At 42.4% G+C, this 21,982-nt stretch overlaps 1 protein-coding gene across 2 annotated transcripts in view; it reads left to right on the plus strand.

The window, feature by feature from the left end:
- The first annotated feature begins 834 nt into the window (after positions 1-834).
- The window catches only part of LOC121653796 (NLR family CARD domain-containing protein 3-like), a 63,737-nt gene continuing 42,589 nt past the window's right edge, over positions 835-21,982 (plus strand). The window contains exons 1-8 of one of the 2 annotated variants that reach the window (XM_042007459.1): positions 835-889; positions 973-1,101; positions 2,698-2,820; positions 6,515-6,655; positions 7,510-7,588; positions 7,749-7,953; positions 8,100-9,894; positions 13,770-13,943. In XM_042007459.1, coding sequence (XP_041863393.1) covers positions 840-889; positions 973-1,101; positions 2,698-2,820; positions 6,515-6,655; positions 7,510-7,588; positions 7,749-7,953; positions 8,100-9,894; positions 13,770-13,943 — 2,696 coding nt within the window. In that variant the 5' untranslated portion in view covers positions 835-839. Of the gene's footprint in view, positions 890-972; positions 1,102-2,697; positions 2,821-6,514; positions 6,656-7,509; positions 7,589-7,748; positions 7,954-8,099; positions 9,895-10,017; positions 10,153-13,769; positions 14,479-21,982 lie in introns of those variants that run through there. The other variant, XR_006012866.1, reaches the window with a different exon arrangement.

Consider the following 21,982-nt stretch of genomic DNA (forward strand, 5'->3'; position numbering starts at 1 on the left):
GTGTTCCAGAGTAAGAACAGACGAGTGGTTGTAACTGGGGAGTGAAAACTTCTTGCTCTCAGTGGACACTGAGTGGATACGAGTCTCTGATGGATTGTGTTCAGCTTTACAAGGATTTTCCACACTTTCATTTCTTCTGATTTAAATCAGAGTGATGCATGTTTAACTTGTCTGGATCATTCTGACTGTACAAGATGCTGCAGCAAAGCTCTGGAAGCAACAGAAGAGCTCACATGGCTCCTGTTTGATGGTCTTCTTACTGGTTTCCAGTTCATGTGCTTTGTGGTGAGAACTTCTAGATGTTCTGCATGGACAAGCTCCTCAGTTCATTTCAGATTTCTTAAAGCTGAACTCTTTAACTTTCACTCTCAGCTCATTTGGAGGATTGTTTTTAGCGCCAACATCTGGTTCACCCACTCAGAGACATTTTCTAACTCAAACTGTCCCACTTCCACTGTGTTTAACATGCTTCTGTTGTTTTATCTTCTTCTTTGTATTTGCTATGAAAATGTGAATGAAGTGAATTATAATTATTCTGCATATTATGGTCCTCTTTGTCTTGTAATTAGTTTCATCATCATGGCTTGTGCTGGTCTGCAGCTCCATCCCTCCACCTGCTGTCCTGACAGAAGTCCAGCAGCTGAAGGCAGCTTCCTCTTCCTCACTGCTGTCTGACTGCATCCATCTGACTCTGATATGAAGCAGAAACTCAGAGCCAATCAGAGGAGGAGCAGCAGATGATGGAAAGGAGGATTTCAGTTGATGTTCAGATGAATGATGTGTGTTTCCTCTGCAGGTGAAGGTAGAAAGTGTGTGTGAGCTGATGTGAATCCAGCATCATGGATCAGGACAGAGAGGAGGGAGTCCCTCCCTCTAAAACCACTCAGAGGTGAGATGTCCATCTCTAATTGTCCATGACTCTTCTCCATGTCAGAGATCACAACTCACATCACCAAACATCTGGATTCACAGGAACCAGCCTAAACCTGCACCTGGACCTGGACCTGGACCTGGACCTGAACCCAGCTGTGTCTCCTTGAAGAGCGACCAGTCGATAGAAGGTTTAGTTAATTTCAAACAAAATCCTGGATCTAACAGACAGTAAGTATTTGTCAGTATTAAAATGTAAAAGTCGAAGCTGAACTCTCAGAATCAGGTTTTACTGTGAATCTTTGCTGCTGCATCATCTGATCTGATTCATCACATCTGAACATCCTGCATCCTCCAATAACTCTAGAAGCACAAACAGCTGCAGTTTGATCCTAAATCCAGTCACATCAGTCTGAATTCATCTGGTTCAGTTCTTTCAAACTCAGCTGTGTTTCAAAGCTTCGTGTTTCCAGTGTGTGAGGGAGCCTCCTCCTTACTGGTCATACTGGATGTTACATACGAGTCCGTCTCCTCTGAAGTCCACTGATCACATGGAACGTGGAGCTGACACACTTTCTTCACACAGTCTTTGCAGCTGCAGCTGTCTGTGATGCAGCAGATTAAAGTTCAGCTCCAAGGTCTTCATCAGCTGGAGAAAGTCCAGTCAGTTCAGAGATCATTAGCTGTGGAAGCTGCCACACATCTGGTGGCTCTCTTCCCTGAAAACAGCTGAGCAGCTTCCTCAGATCAGCTGTGTCACCAAAATCTTTCAGTTTTGTCTCCTCCTGGTCCGTAAGCCAACGATCAAAGCAGAGACACATCAGCTTCATCAGCTGAGATCTGCTGCAGCTCTCAGGAGAAGATGTGGACATGAAACCAGGCTGGATGAAGAAAGAAGAACATGTTGGTGTCTGAATGAGCTGCTGCTTTTTTTCTGGAACATTCTGGGACATCAGTCTGACTCTGTTGGAGCTCCTAACATCTATGACTTCTAACAGAGTGAGCTGCTTCTTAGATGAAGTCCTAACTTTCCTCCTCCATGGTTCCACCTCCAATAAGCAGCTGCAGCTCCTGGTTTCTGGATCTCTGATCAGACAGCTGGCTGCAGAATCTCTGCAAGAAATCAGGAGGGAATGTTGCAGAAATTTGTCTTCTCACCTGCATCCAGAACATTTGTGGAACATTTCAAGGCTGCAGTTCATGTGTGAAAACAGCTTCATTGAACAGCATTAAAGTTCACGTCCAAAGTCAGAAATCTGTGTTTTCTATTTATTTTAGTTCAGCAGAACTTTCCATCAAAATGAGCTCAATCACTTTCCAATGATTCATTCTCTCCACATAGATCTGTTCACATCATCCTGTTAAAGTTCTTTTCTTTCTTTTTAATTCCACTGTTTACCTGCAAACATCAGATGTTCCAGTGTTGCTTGTTTCCAGTGTAGTTTGTCAACTAAAGAGCAGAATTCATCTGATCAACCAACCAGTAAAGACTTTATCAGAGAATTAGAATGAGTGTGTCAGTATGGTTCCAGACTGAACTGAGGCCTTTCAGAGGCTTTTCATCAACAGGCTGAGCTGGATGTGGATCTCTGATCAGGCTGGAAGAACTTCTGAGTCTGTCATCAACGTCCATCTGGTCTCTTTGACAGCTCCTCTTCATCAGACATGAGCTCCTCTTCATCAGACATGAGCTCCTCTTCATCAGACATGAGCTCCTCTTCATCAGACATGAGCTCCTCTGAAAACATCTGTTCTGAACTTCAGCAGGTCTCTGATGGTTTTTAGGCTGAACTCTGAGATTTAATAACATTTCTGCTTTTCTATCAGGAGAGTTAAGAGGCTAAAACCTGGATCTAGACCTGAACCTGGACCCAGCTGTGTGTCCATGAAGAGCGACCAGTCAAAGGACGATTGTTATGATTTCCATCAAAGTCGTGGATCTATCAGACAGTAAGTAGTTGTCAGTATTAAAATGTAAAAGTGGAAGCTGAACTCTCAGAATCAGGTTTTACTGTGAATCTTTGCTGCTGCATCATCTGATCTGATTCATCACATCTGAACATCCTGCATCCTCCAATAACTCTAGAAGCACAAACAGCTGCAGTTTGATCCTAAATCCAGTCACATCAGTCTGAATTCATCTGGTTCAGTTCTTTCAAACTCAGCTGTGTTTCAAAGCTTCATGTTTCCTGTGTGTGAGGGAGCCTCCTCCTTACTGGTCATACTGGATGTTACATACGAGTCCGTCTCCTCTGAAGTCCACTGATCACATGGAACGTGGAGCTGACACACTTTCTTCACACAGTCTTTGCAGCTGCAGCTGTCTGTGATGCAGCAGATTAAAGTTCAGTTCCAAGGTCTTCATCAGCTGGAGAAAGTCCAGTCAGTTCAGAGATCATTAGCTGTGGAAGCTGCCACACATCTGGTGGCTCTCTTCCCTGAAAACAGCTGAGCAGCTTCCTCAGATCAGCTGTGTCACCAAAATCTTTCAGTTTTGTCTCCTCCTGGTCCATAAGCCAACGATCAAAGCAGAGACACATCAGCTTCATCAGCTGAGATCTGCTGCAGCTTTCAGGAGAAGATGTGGACATGAAATCAGGCTGGATGAAGAAAGAAGAACATGTTGGTGTCTGAATGAGCTGCTGCTGCTTTTCTGGAACATTCTGGGACATCAGTCTGACTCTGTTGGAGCTTCTAACATCTATGACTTCTAACAGAGTGAGCTGCTTCTTAGATGAAGTCCTAACTTTCCTCCTCCATGGTTCCACCTCCAATAAGCAGCTGCAGCTCCTGGTTTCTGGATCTCTGATCAGACAGCTGGCTGCAGAATCTCTGCAAGAAATCAGGAGGGAATGTTGCAGGAATTTGTCTTCTCATCTGCATCCAGAACATTTCTGGAACATTTCAAGGCTGCAGTTCATGTGTGAAAACAGCTTCATTGAACAGCATTAAAGTTCACGTCCAAAGTCAGAAATCTGTGTTTTCTATTTATTTTAGTTCAGCAGAACTTTCCATCAAAATGAGCTCAATCACTTTCCAATGATTCATTCTCTCCACATAGATCTGTTCACATCATCCTGTTAAAGTTCTTTTCTTTCTTTTTAATTCCACTGTTTACCTGCAAACATCAGATGTTCCAGTGTTGCTTGTTTCCAGTGTAGTTTGTCAACTAAAGAGCAGAATTCATCTGATCAACCAACCAGTAAAGACTTTATCAGAGAATTAGAATGAGTGTGTCAGTATGGTTCCAGACTGAACTGAGGCCTTTCAGAGGCTTTTCATCAGCAGGCTGAGCTGGATGTGGATCTCTGATCAGGCTGGAAGAACTTCTGAGTCTGTCATCAGAATCAGAATCAGAATCAGAATCAGAATCAGATTTATTGCTAAGTAACTTCCATTCCAAGGAATTTGTTGTGATTTGACGGTGCCTACATATAAATAAATAAATATGAACCATAAAGATATGAACAAGCCAACTGAACATATAACATTAAGACTGAAAAACTATATAAGAGTGGAAATAAAAAGTTATGTACATAAAAATAAGATAAAAGTAAAGTAGTGTATTTACATGAAAAGTGCAGTCTGTAGTATAAAAATGTACAAGTTGAAGTGACCAATAGAGGGGGAGTGTGTTAATATAACTCCTGTGTGCTTGGATGTGCGTTAAGATAACGAACATCCAGATGTCGCTAATATAGCGAATTGCGTTGTGTCAGTTAGTCAGGTAAGTGTTTAGGTGAGTTCCAAAGCCTGATGGCAGAGGGGAAGAAACTGTTTTTGTGGCGGGAGGTTCTGGTTCTGATAGACCGCAGCCTCCGGCCAGAGGGGAGAGGGTCAAACAGATGGTGTCCAGGGTGGGAGGGGTCAGCTGCTATCCTCCCTGCTCTCCTCAGGGTTCTGGAGGAGTAGAGTTCTGGGAGAGAAGGAAGGCTGCAGCCAATCACCTTTTCTGCAGAATGTATGATACGCTGCAGTCTGCACCTGTCCTTGGCAGAGGAAGCAGCGTACCAGACGGTGATGGAGGAGGTGAGGATGGACTCCATGATGGCAGTGTAGAAGTGGACCAGCATTGTCCGTGGTAGATTGAACTTCTTCAGCTGCCTCAGGAAGTACATCCTCTGCTGAGCCTTCTTGATGAGGGAGCTGATGTTCAGCTCCCATCTGAGGTCCTGGGAGATGATGGTGCCCAGGAAGCGGAAGGACTCCACAGTGTCCACTGGGGAGCCACACAGGATGACAGGGGAGGGTGGGGCTGTGCTCTTCCTGAAGTCCGTAATCATCTCTACTGTTTTGGAAGCATTGAGCTCCAGGCTGTTCTTGCTGCACCAAGCCATCAGACGGTCAATCTCCCATCTATAAGCGGACTCATCCCCACCAGAGATGAGTCCAATGAGGGTGGTGTCGTCTGCAAACTTCAGGAGCTTGACAGACTGGTGACTGGAGGTGCAACTGTTCGTGTACAGAGAGAAGAGCAGGGGAGAAAGAACACAGCCTTGCGGGGAGCCGGTGCTGATCGTCCTGGAGTCCGAAGTGTGGCTTCCCAGTCTCACGCGCTGCTTCCTGTCCGACAGGAAGTCAGTGATCCACCTGCAAGTGGTGTCGGGCACGTTGAGTTGTGAAAGCTTGTCCTGCAGACGAGCCGGGACGATTGTGTTAAATGCGGAGCTGAAATCCACAAACAGGATCCTGACGTAGGATCCTGCAGAGTCCAGGTGCTGGAGGATGAAGTGAGTGGCCAGATTTACAGCATCGTCTACAGACCTGTTGGCTCTGTAGGCAAACTGTAGGGGGTCCAGGAGTGAGTCCGTGATGGATTTGAGGTGGGACAGAACCAGGCGCTCAAAGGATTTCATGACCACAGAGGTCAGGGCGACGGGTCTGTAGTCATTCAGTCCTGTGGGTCCCGGTTTCTTGGGGACTGGGATGATAGTGGATGCCTTGAAACATGCTGGTACATGGCATGTCTCCAGTGAGATGTTGAAGATGTCCGTGAACAGAGGAGACAGCTGGTCTGCACAGTGCTTCAGGCAGGCTGGAGACACGGAGTCTGGCCCAGCAGCTTTGCGGGGGTTCTGTCTCTTGAAGAGCCTATTTACATCTCTTTCAAGGACAGAGAGAGGTGACGGTGGGGGGGACGTGGGGAGGGGGAGGGGGCACTGTAATGGTGAGAGGTGTACAGCCTCTATTGTGGTGGTGGGGGAGGGGCTGGTAGGCTGGAGCCGGTGTGAGGTGTGGTGGGGGGAGGCGTGAGAGCTGTCCAGGTGGTCTTCAAAGCGGCAGTAGAAGTCGTTGAGGTTGTTGGCAAGACGTCGATCGTGGCTTGTAGTTGGTGATCTGCCTGAGCCCCCTCCAGACAGAAGCAGAGTCGTTAGAGGAGAACTGATGTTGGAGTTTCTTTGAGTACAGCTGTTTAGCATCCCTCACCGCCCTGCTGAACCTGTACTTGGCCTCTATGTACTCTGCTCTGTTGCCACGTTGCCAACGTCCATCTGGTCTCTTTGACAGCTCCTCTTCATCAGACATGAGCTCCTCTTCATCAGACATGAGCTCCTCTGAAAACATCTGTTCTGAACTTCAGCAGGTCTCTGATGGGTTTTAGACTGAACACTGAGATTTAATAACATTTCTGCTTTTCTGTCAGGTTCCTTCAGAAGCAAAAACCTGGACCTGGACCTGAACCAGAACCAGAACCTGGACTTGGACCCAGCTGTGTGTCCATGAAGAGCGACTGGTCGATGGGACGTTTAATTGGTTTCCATCAAAGTCGTGGATCTAACAGACAGTAAGTAGTTGTCAGTATTAAAATGTAAAAGTTGAAGCTGAACTCTCAGAATCAGGTTTTACTTTGTGTTGTGAATCTTTTTGCTTCTACAGTTTCTGAGAATCAGGACATTCAGATGGGATCAAATGTAAGACGAGTTGGATCAGATGGTTCAACCAGCAAACAGCTGCAGTTTGATCCTAAACCCAGTCAGACCAGTCTGATCCAGTTCTTTCCAAACTCAGACAGCTGGATTTCTCTAAGAACTCACAAAGCTTCATGTTTCCAGTGTGAACGAGCTCCTCTTTACTGTTCATGCTGTGTGTTACATATGATATTCAGTCCTGACACTGTTAGGAAATAACATGCTGCTCCATGTAGAGCTTCTTTTTCTGGCTGACTTTGTCTCTTTAACAACTTTAGCTGAATGTGTTGCTGCTTCCAATAAAACCTTTGTTTCCATTTCCTAAACACAGTAAAGCTGCTCTGTGAACATGGAGAAAATAATAGTTTGAACTTGATGTTGAGTTGGTTTACTTGAACATTCAGAGGCAGATTTAAGTTTTTATTTTATTTTAGAAAACTTCCAAACCTTCCAGGAAACAGAATTTCTGCATGTAAAGCAAATTCCCTAAAACTCCCTTTGACTCACAAACAAACCAAAACTATTTCTGGTTTAAACTCTAACAGTTCCTCTCATGGTTCTCCATCTGACATCAGTCAGTCTTATCCAAGCACACACTGGCTGTGGCTGCCTTGCTCCAGGGCACCTCAGCACAGAGCTTCATGAAGGTGTTGGTGAGAGCTTCCTAAAAGCTGAAAGCAGCTTTTCCATGTGACAGAATGTGATGTGATTCTTCCTGATTCCTCCACAGAGTGGACCAGCAGAGCTCAGAGCTTCCCAGTGGTCAGTCTGCCCAGCAGCATCAAACACAGCTGGACTCCATATTTATGGTCTGTACATGTACAACAACTACTTCTCCATCTCTTCTGTCCACATCATCTCCATGCTGACCTTTGTAGACCAGTGGATTGTCAGTGTGTCCAACATGGATCTGATGTTTGGCTCCATGATTTCAGTCTGATTGTGTCCTTCATATCGTTTCTCTTCCAGCTGCTGGAGGACAACATGATCACTTTCATGAAGAAGGAGCTGAAGAAGATCCAGAAGCTTCTGAGTCCAGATTACCCAGAATGCTCAGTGTTAGAGGGTGAGGATGAGGAGCAGAGGAAGAGCAGCAGAGAGGCGTTAGTGAAGATCACAGTGGACTTCCTGAGGAGGATGAAGCAGGAGGAGCTGGCTGAGCGTCTGCAGAGCAGTAAGAGGATTTCTCTAAAGATTGAAGCTGCTGGATAAATGACACATTTACTGATGTCTCAACACATGAACATCACATGTTCACATCCTCATTCCTCAGAGGCTTCAAATCTTTACTGACTCTTCTTATTTCTTCTTTTCTTTCAGAATATTTTGTTCCAATTTGTCAACGTAAACTAAAATGTGGTCTGAAGAAGAAGTTCCAGTGTGTGTTTGAGGGGATTGCTAAAGCAGGAAACCCAACCCTTCTGAACCAGATCTACACAGAGCTCTACATCACAGAGGGAGGGACTGCAGAGGTCAATGATGAACATGAGGTCAGACAGATTGAAACAGCATCCAGGAAACCACACAGACCAGAAACAACCATCAGACAAGAAGACATCTTTAAACTCCCACCTGGAAGAGATGAACCAATCAGAACAGTGATGACAAAGGGAGTGGCTGGCATTGGGAAAACTGTCTTAACACAGAAGTTCACTCTGGACTGGGCTGAAGACAAAGCCCACCAGGACATCCAGTTGACATTTCCACTGACTTTCAGAGAGCTGAATGTGCTGAAAGAGAAAAAGTTCAGCTTGGTGGAACTTGTTCATCACTTCTTTACTGAAACCAAAGAAGCAGGAATCTGCAGCTTTGAAGAGCTCCAGGTTGTCTTCATCTTGGACGGTCTGGATGAGAGTCGACTTCGTCTGGACTTCCACAACAATGAGACCCTGACTGATGTAACAGAGTCCACCTCAGTGGATGTGCTGCTGACTAACCTCATCAGGGGGAAACTGCTTCCCTCTGCTCGCCTCTGGATAACCACACGACCTGCAGCAGCCAATCAGATCCCTCCTGACTGTGTTGGCATGGTGACAGAGGTCAGAGGGTTCACTGACCCACAGAAGGAGGAGTACTTCAGGAAGAGGTTCAGAGATGAGGAGCAGGCCAGCAGGATCATCTCCCACATGAAGACGTCACGAAGCCTCCACATCATGTGCCACATCCCAGTCTTCTGCTGGATCACTGCTACAGTTCTGGAGGATGTGCTGGAAACCAGAGAGGGAGGAGAGCTGCCCAAGACCCTGACTGACATGTACATCCACTTCCTGGTGGTCCAGACCAAAGTCAAGAAGGTCAAGTATGATGGAGGAGCTGAGACAGATCCACACTGGAGTCCAGAGAGCAGGAAGATAATTGAGTCTCTGGGAAAACTGGCTTTTGATCAGCTGCAGAAAGGAAACCTGATCTTCTATGAATCAGACCTGACAGAGTGTGGCATCGATATCACAGCAGCCTCAGTTTACTCAGGAGTGTTCACACAGATCTTTAAAGAGGAGAGAGGACTGTACCAGGAGAAGGTGTTCAGCTTCGTCCATCTGAGTGTTCAGGAGTTTCTGGCTGCTCTTCATGTCCGTCTGACCTTCATCAACTCTGGAATCAACCTGTTTGAAAAACAAAAAAAACTTTCTAAGAGGCCCACAAAGTTAAATAAACCAGATCTACATCTCCATCAGAGAGCTGTGGACGAGACCTTACAGAGTCCAAATGGACACCTGGACTTGTTCCTCCGCTTCCTCCTGGGTCTTTCACTGCAGACCAATCAGAGTCTCCTACGAGGCCTGATGACACAGACAGGAAGTAGCTCACAGACCAATCAGGAAACAGTCCAGTACATCAAGGACAAGATCAGTGAGAATGTGTCTGCAGAGAGAATCATCAATCTGTTCCACTGTCTGAATGAACTGAATGATCGTTCTCTAGAGGAGGAGATCCAACAGTTCCTGAGATCAGGACGTCTCTCCACAGATAAACTGTCTCCTGCTCAGTGGTCAGCTCTGGCCTTCATCTTACTGTCATCAGAAGATCTGGAGGTGTTTGACCTGCAGAAATACTCTCCTTCAGAGGAGGTTCTTCTGAAGCTGCTGCCAGTGGTCAAAGCCTCCAGCAAAGCTCTGTAAGTACATATATAGCAGGATGTGGAGAAATATACTGCTGCTGGTATGAGGGTACATCATGGGACAGATTATTACTTGTCTTATTATTTCCTCTTCAGACTGAGCAGCTGTTTCCTCTCAGATGAAGGATGTTCAGCTCTGTCCTCAGCTCTCAGCTCTCCGTCCTCCAGACTGAAGGACCTGGACCTGAGAATCCAGGACTCAGGACTGAAGGAGCTGTGTGATGGACTGGAAAACTGGAAACTGGAAACTCTCAGGTCAGGTTTCTCTGCTGCTCTCACATGTTTTTCCTCTGTTTCAGCTTCAAACATCTCTGTGATGGAATAATCTGCAATGTTTTCTAAACTACTTTGAAATATTGTGAATGAAATATGTCCAGAGTAACGCATCTTTTAAAATGAAGGAACATGTGTTTTATTTAGGACTTAAAGGTATAAATGAGCCTCTGGTTAAATAAAGATGCTCTACTTTGTCTCTCAGCTTTGGTTGAAACGTTGCTCGTCCTGCTTGTTTATCACGTTGTTTCCATCCAGTGGTTCAGTCACATAGTAAACAGAATCACCCCCAATGCTTTTTCCTGCCTAAATTCCTTTACCCTGATGGAAAACATCATGGAGTTTAGGAAAGGTGGTGGGATAAATTCAGAGGGATCCAAGAAAAGATGACAGCGTTGCATTGAGAATCCGACCACAATGAGCCTCACCTGTGGTTTTATTCTGCAGCTCTGAAACTACAGATGTTCAATAAATATTCTACAGAAAGGGATTCAGATATTTCATCTAATGCAGTCTGATCACACTGACATGGAAACTATATGTCATGTGAACGTGTTCAGATATAAAATATGACTTTATAATCAAGTTTGGTGATTAACGGGAAGGAAAAGTAAAACATGTTGTCACAGATGCTCACACACACCCCACTGTCCTCATATATGTCCACACATTTACCAGTTAGTACAACTGGATAAACACCAGCATTGCTTCCAAGGCTGCAGCCAGAATGAAGTGTGTTATGGAATTATCTCCTTTCATAAAGGAAGCTACGCTGTTCCTCCAAGAGGTCATAAAGAAAGCATTGGAGCAGCTTTCATTACCATCTGATGGTTTCAGACAGCTCTTACCATGGCTGCTGCTCACACACTTCCAGGTTCTTCACTCTGTAAGGAAGGTTCTGGAGCAGACTGGACACTTTGACCAGACCAGGGATGGTGTATCCATACTCTGGAGTCCATACTTCATATGTATGTGTGCATGTGTGGAAGGGGGGCAAAGCAGAGAGAGAGTTTAGTATTTTGACAGCCTAGTGGACGAAGCTGCCCTTCAGTCTGCTGGTCCTTGTATTATTGTATTAGTCGCATATTTGTATTCTTAGTCATTTTAAAAGTGGTTAAACATATGTGTGACCATTCATTTTGATTAAAGTTACTGGCTGACTCAGCCTCCCATTTTTAAATTGGGATTGAATCTTCTTGCTTAAATAATGGTCTGCATGTTTTTATAATAGCTGTGGGGCATTGAGATTTAAATTCTGCTAACCTGATAATAGGTTTTTCTATTATATGTTCTAACCGTTTTCTTCCTTTATTTTTTCATTGAATGACGTTAATCATCTTTTTGTTTTGCAGGATGTCAGGGTTGTTCCAGAGGGGTGTAAGCTTACGTGAAATAAGTGAAGACTTGGTTATCTTTAGAAATTCCCACCAAACCGTTAAAGAGGAACTGGTGTTGATGCTTTTAAAACACTTATGTGTTTTGATGGTTGAGCTGATGAATGGCAGGTCAGAGATAACCAGATCCTCACATAATGCTTGCTCTACATCTAACCATGGTTCATCCAGACCACTAGGTTTAAGCCATTGAGATATGTATTGCAGCTTGTTAGCTAAGAAGAAGTGATTAAAGTTGGGAAGCTCCAATCCACCTCTGTCTTTAGTCTTTTGTAAAGTTTTTAGACTGATGTCTTATTTTTCCGTAGAAATTTAGATATAGCAACTTAAACAAGCTGGGGGATGGTTTAGTGGGTATTATTGAAAACGGGTAGTTGACTTTAGGTTGAACCATCATTTTAATTGTGGCAACCCTCCCCGTGAGTGATATGGGTAAGTGCCTCCACTGTGAGAGATCATCCTCTATTGCTTTTAGTAAGTGGACATAATTTAGCTTTGTTAGGTCTGATAACCTAGGGGAAATGTTTATGCCTAGATATCTAATGATTCCAGACTGTATTGTATTATTCGGTATGTTTTGTAGGTCACAGTTAAGCCTGGTACACACACAACGATTTTTGGGCTGTTTTTGTCCTGATTTTGCCTCTTACCGACCTTGGACGGCAAACGCCCGATCATCGTGAGATTTCCTTGTACAATTATCATATGGTCTGTGGTGTGTTCCGAGTAGATTTGTCCCAATAATCTGCTCAGAAATGGCTGTAGCCGACAATTGGAAATATTGAACATGTTCAATATATATATAAAACCAAAACAAAAAAAGACATACAGACCATATGTCTGCGTTTGTCAAGTTTATGAAAGCTGAGGGCTCCTCTTTCCTCACGTCTACAGAGATGAAGACAATGGAGCTGCTGCTACTGTATGTCGTTATTTAGTTTTGGGTGGTAGAGGATCTGCTTTAGCACGCTATTGTCAAGTCTGTAGATTGGTTATAGTGACATTTATTCCACATACCTTAGAAGGTGAGCCAGGTGTTTTTCAATCTGCCGTTTCAGGTTTCATGTTGATGTTGTTGATGTCAGAAGTTGCTTCTTGACACTCGGGCAAAGTTTACACAAAAAGGCCAGATTTCTCCCTCCTGGATCATCACTGATCTTTTCAAAATAATTATTTTAAGTAATAATACAAAGATACTGTAGTGATCATTGAGGCAGCAGTGGAACTGCTGGCTTCAGTGGATTTTGCCTTCGAATTGGGTAATTTGATTACGCAGGGGCAGTGCGGCTCTGTGGTGGCTGGTGTTGCCAGATTTGGTGTTTTTCACCTATATATATTAAGGCCAGTTTTAACTTTACCGATGCATCATTACCTGACAAATCATGCACTAAGCTGTGCATCATTAATGTGTCAGCTATCAAGAGGATGAACAGATGCATCAGGGCAGCAAGTGCACCAAATTAACCTCCCAAGAAATTTTTAAAAGACCTTAAATAAATTAGACAATTTGGTTACAGAAGCTACACAATTAGTCACCTAATCTGGAGAAAGATGCTCTAGTCTTACTCAGTTCAATTTTAATTCATAACAAAAATTGTCTCAAGGCATTATTATAGGCACATCATTGTAGTCCAGTTCTCCCTTTCCTCTCCAAATACCCCAGAGTCACCAGGAAACATCTGAAGTGGCCTCTGTGCAGTAGTTGAAATCTGTGGTGTGGAGGGGGAAGAGCAGGGGACAGAATACAGTTCCCTGTGGGGCTCCAGTACAGCAGCTACTGGTGTCCTCGGCTCCAAGTCCAGGTTACTAACCGATGAGGATCCGCAAGTGGTCTGAACATGAATCAGAACTGTTCCAGTCTCTCCAGGGTCTTTATTTTATTTTTATTTTATTTATTTATTTGAGCGGTACAGTGCATGCCAATGAACAGACAGGCTTATGTAGCATGAATGTAAACATACCAGATTATAGCAAAATGCTAATTTGCATCCATTGTCCCAGGGATTTGGGGGAAATGGGAGAACAATGTAATACAATATATATATATATATATATATATATATATATATACACACGGGGATATGTAGAGTTTGTTTGGTTGACAGTATTTAAGATTGCAGTAAATGCAATACACACAGGATGATGAATACTCACTAACTGTGTGTAAAACTTTCTGCATAATTTTGTCTTTTTCTGTCTCTCCAGGCTGAGTGTGTGTGGTGTCTCAGAGAGAAGTTGTGGACTTCTGTCCTCAGTCCTCAGCTCCCAGTCCTCCAGTCTGATAGAACTGGACTTGAGTTACAGCGACCTGCATGAACCAGGAGCGAAGAAGCTGTGTGATGGACTGAAGAGTCCAAACTCGAAACTGGAAACCCTCAGGTCAAGATTCATGAAACTGAGTTTTTAAAATTTCATTAATTAATGAAGGGCCAATATTCATTTAATGAACGCTTTCCCTTGACCTTTGTTAGTAACCACAATTATAATCACTATATATATATTTATATGAAGTAAAATTTTTAATCAGATCAAAGCTTACAGATTAATCAAATTAATTGTAGTTTCTGTAGTTTCTATTTTCATAATAACTGGATGAAGAGTGGGGAGGCTTCTGAGTTGCCGGACATCACTGTGTTATTGTGTTTTTGTGGAGAGAAAACTCCGGTGAGTGATAAGTTATCGCCTAGCATAGCATGCTAGCTGCACGGCTAATTGCTCATTTTGTGGATATATTATTGTTTTGTGTCATTATGCTTCTAAGACAATGTTTAAAACCAACCGGAGTGTGCATTTGAGTTATTGAGAGATAGTAAAATGGTAAATGGTCCGTACTTATATAGCGCTTTACTGTACCAGGAATGATACCCAAAGTGCTTTACATCATACATCATATTCACTCATTCACACACACACTGATGGTGGAAGCTGCCATGCAAGGCGCTCAACCACGACCCATCAGGAGCAATTAGGGGTTCGGTGTCTTGCCCAAGGACACCTCGACATGAACTCGATGTGGCCGAGGATCAAACTGGCAACCCTTGGGTTACAAGATGACCGCTCTACCTTGCTGAGCCATGCCACCTCATAATTAAGACAGTAATTTAATTAATAATTTTAAACATGATTGGAACGTGATTTAATTCATAATTTGTTCACTAAGCGGTGGGAAAAGCTGAAACCCTTTAAAACAATTAATCTTTACATAATTTTGTGTTGGCTGTTTAAAAACTCATTTCGCTGTATACATTGTCAGTGTGAAAAATTCATTTGTTCGTCAATTAAGACTAAAAAAAGAAAGAATATTGTACAGTTGATTTAGAAAAATAAATAAAGAGATAAGAGATAACAAAATTAACAATGGGAGAAAAACTGTTGCTCTATGCAGGTTTTTTTTTTTTTTTTTTGTATGAGTCAGTTGTGATGGTGGGCCAGAGCCCAGACCGGAGGACAGTGAAGGACACCGGCTTACATGCGTCTAGGGTTTGAGGTCGGTGACATCATTGTATATCTGGAGAAAGCACATCCATTGCATATAGATAAGAAACAAGATCACATTACCTGGGTAGATAAACAGGTACATGAACAATTTCACAATCATACATCGAACAACTAATACACATGAACGGACTGAGTACAGTGACTAATTTGGATCTTTGACTTATTTATTTGGACTTGATTGGGCTTTGTTCTGTTGTTAGGGTCCCAATTTAATAAATTTTATTTAAATTTATTATATTGCATTTTCCACAGTATTCTTGTTTTTTTATAGCCTGAATTTGTTGATTTTTGTGGTTTATTTCTGAGATTGTTTATTGTGCGTTCCAAATTAATTGCTGTTTATTGCTATATATATATATATATACACACACTGCTCATAAAAATAAAGGGAACAGTAAAACAACATCCTAGATCTGAATGAATGAAATATTCTTACTAGACACTTTGTTTACATAGCTGAATGTGCTGACAACAAAATCACACAAAAATTGTCAATGGAAATCAAATTTATTAACCCATGGAGGTAGGCCTGTCGCGATAAGCAATAAGTCAATTAATTGAACGATAAGAAAATAAGAGCACGATAAGTTTGCCGGCCGCGATAATTTTTTTTCGTCCCCCCTTTACCATAGACTGTGTATGACAATAGGTTTCACTATGGAGTATTTCGACTAAACGCTCTGGTTTCTTGCGGAGTGATCTCTCTAGTGTCACACTTGACTGCAGCATGTTGCAGCACGAGCCGGTAAGCCGCATTTGTTTTGCACGGCTGCCAACACGCAATGGCCGTGAGACTTGCGTATTTAAGTGGCTTCTCACGCTCTCGCGCTAAACCTCCGATTCTCATGCTGAAATATGTAAATAATAGATGCAAGCATCTCCTCTTTTATTGTTTCGCTGCTTCCCACATGTAAGCAGAACACACACATTCTAGCTTACGACGTCAGTACAAAGCCCCCACTTCCTGGTCTACCGTAATAACCCCTGTAATCCGCAGGCACATTACGCAAATAGAATCAGCCTATATACTACCGTATATGACAAAATACACATTAAGAGCAATGCCGGCTAATCGAGAGGTTTGGGAGGATTCCCAGTGGGCCGCATAACTTTTGGGCCGGTGTCCCGGCGTATGTGAATGTGGTATCCCAGCTAACTGCTGGGTTGTAGTTACTTATAAGGCCAACAGAGGGCAGAATGACTTTGTTTCACAAGCAGTAGATTTTGAAGAGCAGAAGAAGAACACAGGTTTTTGTTCGATGTAAAGTGCTGAAGTTTGGTTCGTCATTAAAACCGGCATGCTTGTCTACTTGTCTGGAGTTTATTTGAAGATGCAACAGTGAAAAAGGCGCTTTTATTTATTTAGTTTATTGACCTTTGAAAATGTGTACTTGCATTATTACGGCATATGTCACTATATTAATTGAGAATGGTCTCAAAATGACACATTAGCGCTCTGCGCAATATTATCGTTTATCGTGATAATTTCCGAGAAAATTTATCGTACAGCTAAATTTGTTATCGTGACAGGCCTACATGGAGGTCTGGATTTTGTCACGGCTGGTGTGAGGATCCAAAGAAGTGAGAGAACGTCAGGAGTTCAGTAAGTTCTTTTATTGTGTGACAGACAGTGAAGTAGTGATGAGTTCTTTGTAGGACGGGGCTGGGAGCGGGCAGACAGAATTCTCCGGGGTGGCAGTCGTTTCCAGGCGGGGTTCTTGGAGAGAGAGAATACAGGAGAGTTAGCAACAAGGTACGAGACTGAGACGTGACTGAGTTTACGGCCGGTTTACCACAGGTTGTAGTACGATCCAGCGAAGACTGAAGGTCCGCCTGGCGTCTATATGCGACTGGAGTAATCAGCCTAATGTCGTCCAGCTGCGCCGTCCTAAGAGCAACATCAACTTGTCATCCAAAGGAGGAGGGCAGGAGGAAGGAGGAGGTGTGTGAATGCGGGAACCATGACAGATTTGGTGTCGCAATCAAAATTAAAGTGAAAAAACGCACTACGGGCTGTTCCAACTTTGATGTAATGTCCTTAAAACAAGTCAAAATGAGGCTCAGTAGTAAGTTGTGGCCTCCATGTGCCTGTATGACCTCCCTACAACGCCAGGGCATTAGAGCTCAAGATTTTTGCCTAAACCCATGAGGACCTGGGTTCGGGCTTAATTTCTTTTATTTTACACAGGCTTGGGTTGGACTCAGGCTTGCGAGGTAAATCAGTGGTCAGGTGATTAGTTTCGATTAGTGTGAGGAAGATGTGGAAATGGATTCTGAGGAGATGAAACTGAGGTTAGCCTCTGGCAATTACGTATTGATTCCACCTGCAAGCAAAGCCATGTCTGAGGTGTGGAAAAGTTTTGACCACACCACAACAGCAATGAGCCAGAGGGTTATGTGAAATACAAAAGATGTGAAATTTTGTTGAAATACGACAACTAAACGACAGGGAATTCTTCACTGATAAGGCATGTTGATCAACACCTGCCAGTGCCCAAGATCAACAAAATGTCTCTTTCCTTTAAAAGAAGGCCTACTGCTTTATAAAGAAAATGCAGTCAATTTTTGGTTTATAAACACGACATCAGGGGTCTCCTACCTGCGACTCTGGAGCCAGAAGTGGCTCTTTGGACCTTCCACAGTGCCTCCAAATACGGGGCTAAAATATTTTTTTAAATCTATCTTTCTTGTTATTATGTTGGGAACTAGAAACTTTTTTTTCCTTTTATATAATTTTTGACACATAGCTACATCCCTTAGAAGAAAGTCTGTCTGTCCTCTTTTTATAAAGATTTTAAGTTTTTATTTTAAAACCTAAAAATGGAAAAGTAGCAAATATCTTATGGTGGCTCTTCATTAAAAATATATATTAAGTTTCCTTTTTGAAAAGTCTGGTAAGATTTGCAGCTCTTAAGGAGTTTTATTTAGCTGGCTGAGGGGAAAATGGCTCTTTGGATTGGAAAGGCTGCAGACCCCTGCACTAAACACATAAACAGGTTTAGCAGCAGTTTTCTCTTTAAACACCAACAGTTAAAATATTTCTTCCTATAAAATCAAATATTTATGAGAAAGAAGGATGAGATGTTCAGGATTTACCAACTAAAAGGTAAAAATGAATGAATGAATTTAAAGCTGTGAAGCTGCTTCCTTCTAAACACAGAAGGAACAATATGTGATGAATATCAGCATCAGGTGAACAGACAGAAAGCAGGATGAGAATCTCACAGCTTCTAGATGGTGAGGAGAGAGAAATATTCACAATATGCACAATAACTTCCATACATGCACCTTCACTGCTTCATTATCCAGATTTCTGGCCTATAAATTCTCTAAACTTTCATTTTTAGCTTGACTGCACCTGCAGCCTCCGCTACCGGGAGTTAAGGGGTTAACAGCTCAGCAAAACCATTTCTGTGACCACCAAACACAGTTAAAACGACAAACAATTCAAAGACCAGGCACACAAAGTCTGAAAAATATGTAAACACGAAACATGAACGCGAACAAATGACAACTCTACTGAAAGCTCACATCTCACTGATTCCACAGCTGGAAGTTTCATATCACTATCACCGAACACAAGGCAGAAGAAGGCCCCATTTATGCTTTACGTTTGTAAAAGTCAAAAAGCATTACTTTCCTGTCTTGCCTAAATTGAAACTGCATTTATTAAAAAAATAATAATAAATAAAAAGTTTCTCATTGTCTTTTGGGAGCAGTTTCAAGTCCAAAAATCATGATGTTCTGCCATCTACCTGGGTTTTGACAGACAAAGAGAAAGTTGGTTCTCCTTCTTTCTTAAGTTCCAGACAGAAAATATCTTTTCATGTTAATAAACCCGCTCTCTCTTGATTAGATCAGATGCACCGCTGCAGCAGGGAAGGAAGACATGGCTGTCATCAAAGTCAGCGTCCAGAAAAAAAAAAAAAAAAAAAAAAAACACAACAAAAAATTTTTAAAATTAATGCTGTTATTTAAGCGTTGCGTTAATTTAGCGTTGCATTAATTTAGTGTTGCGTTAACGTGCCCAGCATATATATATATATATATATATATATATATATATATATACATTCAGTCAAAGCTATTTCATTTGATACATTTAAGACTGGCTTTTATGCCAGTAAAGAATTTTTGGTAACCCTGTTTATACAAACTGTTGTCCGTGTCACCTCTATCCTCCCTGAGCGAAACTATATGTTCTGTTACAATAAGAAAATGGTTAAGCTCTTGATATATCTTGATCAGGAGATGTGGAAAAATTGGCTTTCAGGCAAAAATGTCTCTGGACCCTGACTTGAATAATAAAAAGAAGTTTATTACCAAAGTTCAGACATCAAAACAGATTTCTGCAGCAAAATCTGGAGGTCCCAAAGCCAGAACGAAGACCTAAAGACTTGATGTGTCGTTCTGTCTTATATAGGGTTTAAACAAAGAAAATTCCTCAGTCTTGTGTCCTCCAATCATAGAGTTTGCCTATAGGATACTCATTTGCATTGAATGCATGTTCTTGTGTCAATCCAGTCCGTGGGACAGAGAACCTTATATGGTAAAGACTTAAGTGTGTACCATACAAATGCTATGCTTAGATCCCTCATAATTCCCCCCTTCGGGACTGGAATTAACAGTCCCGAAAAAAAAACGAACTATATAAGACTCAAATTAAATAAACACATATGAGAGCCCCAAAAGAAATCATAAAACGCCCAAAAGAGGCTAGTCGACCCATCGGACCCCTCCGGGCCTAAGTCCTGCCTAGCAATTCTCACCGAAACAAAAAAATAAGCACTCGAGGTCACCCATATGTATCCACATAATAAGAGTCACAGAATATTATCTATTCGCCTAATGGTAAACCCCGTCTATGTCTACCTAAAAAGTAAATGCATAGCAATAGCTCACGTGACATCTCAACAAATTCAGATTAATACTCAGATTAATACAGTATATGATTAAACATTAAAACAAAATAAGGCAAACAAAAATATATGGCTCCAAAACCTCCAGATGGGTAAACCGATATGGTGATGATGTCTCAGTCCGCAGATGTCATCGCGTTGACAGTCAGGGTTAACTGTCCATGTTTAGTGTCCTTATATGTACTTTTATGTCCACTCAGAATGTTGGGGCCTCTGAATAACTAACCACCCACCAGGTCCCCATGTGTCCCCATGTGTACTGAGAAGAGAGAAAAAGAACAATGACCAGTATCTTTGCCATAATAACAGGTTGAATCAAAAATATTTCAAGCATAAAAATGATGAATAACATAGGTTTAGTTGAGTATAGATGATAATTAAGTAAGAATAAGATATCTAATTCCCTACTTGATTATACAAACTAACCCCACAGTTTTATCCACAAACTCCTTGCCATTGTCTGAGGATATCCTGTCTGGAAGTCCCCACCTGCTTATGACCTCACGGCACAAAAACTTGGCCACAGATTGTGCATCTTTGTGTTTGGTCGGACATGCGTCAGTCCATCGTGAAAATCTGTCTACAACGACCAGCATGTAACGTTTACCTCCGACTGGTTTTATCATGTCGACATAATCGATCACCAACTCACGCATAGGACCTGTTGGAGTGGGAATGTAACCAGGAGGAACCTTCACACCTTTCCGAATATTGTTTTTTAGACAGATAACACACTTGCCAATAACTTTATCTATTTGTTCAAGCAAATATGACGCCCAAAAGCCATACTCCATTGTGATTTTTCTTCTTACTTCCCCCCCTTGACACATGAGCTAGTCCATGTGCTTCCTGGATCATGAGACCTAATAGGTCTGGAGGGGCAACTATTAACCCTTCATGATTTCGCCATAAACCAGTAGAGTCCTGAGTGGCTCCTCTATCTCTCCACAATTGTTTATCCATTCCAGGAGCCGACTAATGTAGTGAGATTACATCTCTAAGAGTGATTTTGTCTTCCAACTTGTTGAAACCGGTGATGAATATTTACCCTATTGTCAGTTCTTTGACCAACCTTTCAGGCTCACGTCCTGTTGTTTCCTCTCTTGGATCTTTAACGACCGGTGAGACTCCAGTCGCGAAGTGATGGGCGAACCTTTCCACCTCAATTCTTGTGGCGTGAGAATAAGCAATTTTACCCCTTTAGAATTCCTGATTATTATCGTCCTCTCATGTGGAGATAGACCTGAGGAGTTATTCTGGTAGATAAGATAGCCTTTGGGTCTAGGAGTATGAAGCTACCGTACTATCGTCCTAACAGGATCAATACCTGGTATCGAAATAATAATCTAGCGAATTCTTATGTCTCTTCGGGTATTGGGGAATCTGGGGCTCACCTGCTCGTTGTGTTGTCCTCTCCTCTCCTCAGTGGATGTGGAGAAATATAAGAGAAATAAGTTTGGTTGGGAAGTTAACCGAAGTTAACTATAACCCTTTTATTCAAGTTTTCTTTTATTGGTAAAATACAGAAAGAATAAAATAAAAAGAAAAAAAAAATAATAAAATTCCCTTTTCGGGCTTTCCTTTCAGTGAGGGTTGAAAAGCAGAATATAAGAAATAAGTATAAAGTAAAAAGTTTCCCTCAATGGGTGATTCCGCTTTCGCGGTCTACATCTTCTCTAATAATGATTCAATCTCCCTTGGTAAGAAGGGGAAAAATCTATCCCAGTGAAGGGATGAAGGTCCAAAAATCTCTGCAGGTCCTCCGCCGCAGCTCCTCAAAATCTCCGTAAAATCTCCGGACAATCCTCTCTTTTCACAAATTCACCAGTATATATACATAACTTAAAAACCATCCCATCTGGTACCTTCCCACTAGCAGAAAAAACACTCAAAACCAACCCACTCAGTAATTTTCCATCGACAGAAAAGCATACGTGAGCATCCTACAAGTTGGTCCCTCCTTCTGGGTTGCATCAGGGCTGAAGGAAAGAAGACACTTTT

Source organism: Melanotaenia boesemani, chromosome 2, assembly GCF_017639745.1.
Source record: "Melanotaenia boesemani isolate fMelBoe1 chromosome 2, fMelBoe1.pri, whole genome shotgun sequence".
Classification (NCBI taxonomy): Eukaryota; Metazoa; Chordata; class Actinopteri; order Atheriniformes; family Melanotaeniidae; genus Melanotaenia; species Melanotaenia boesemani.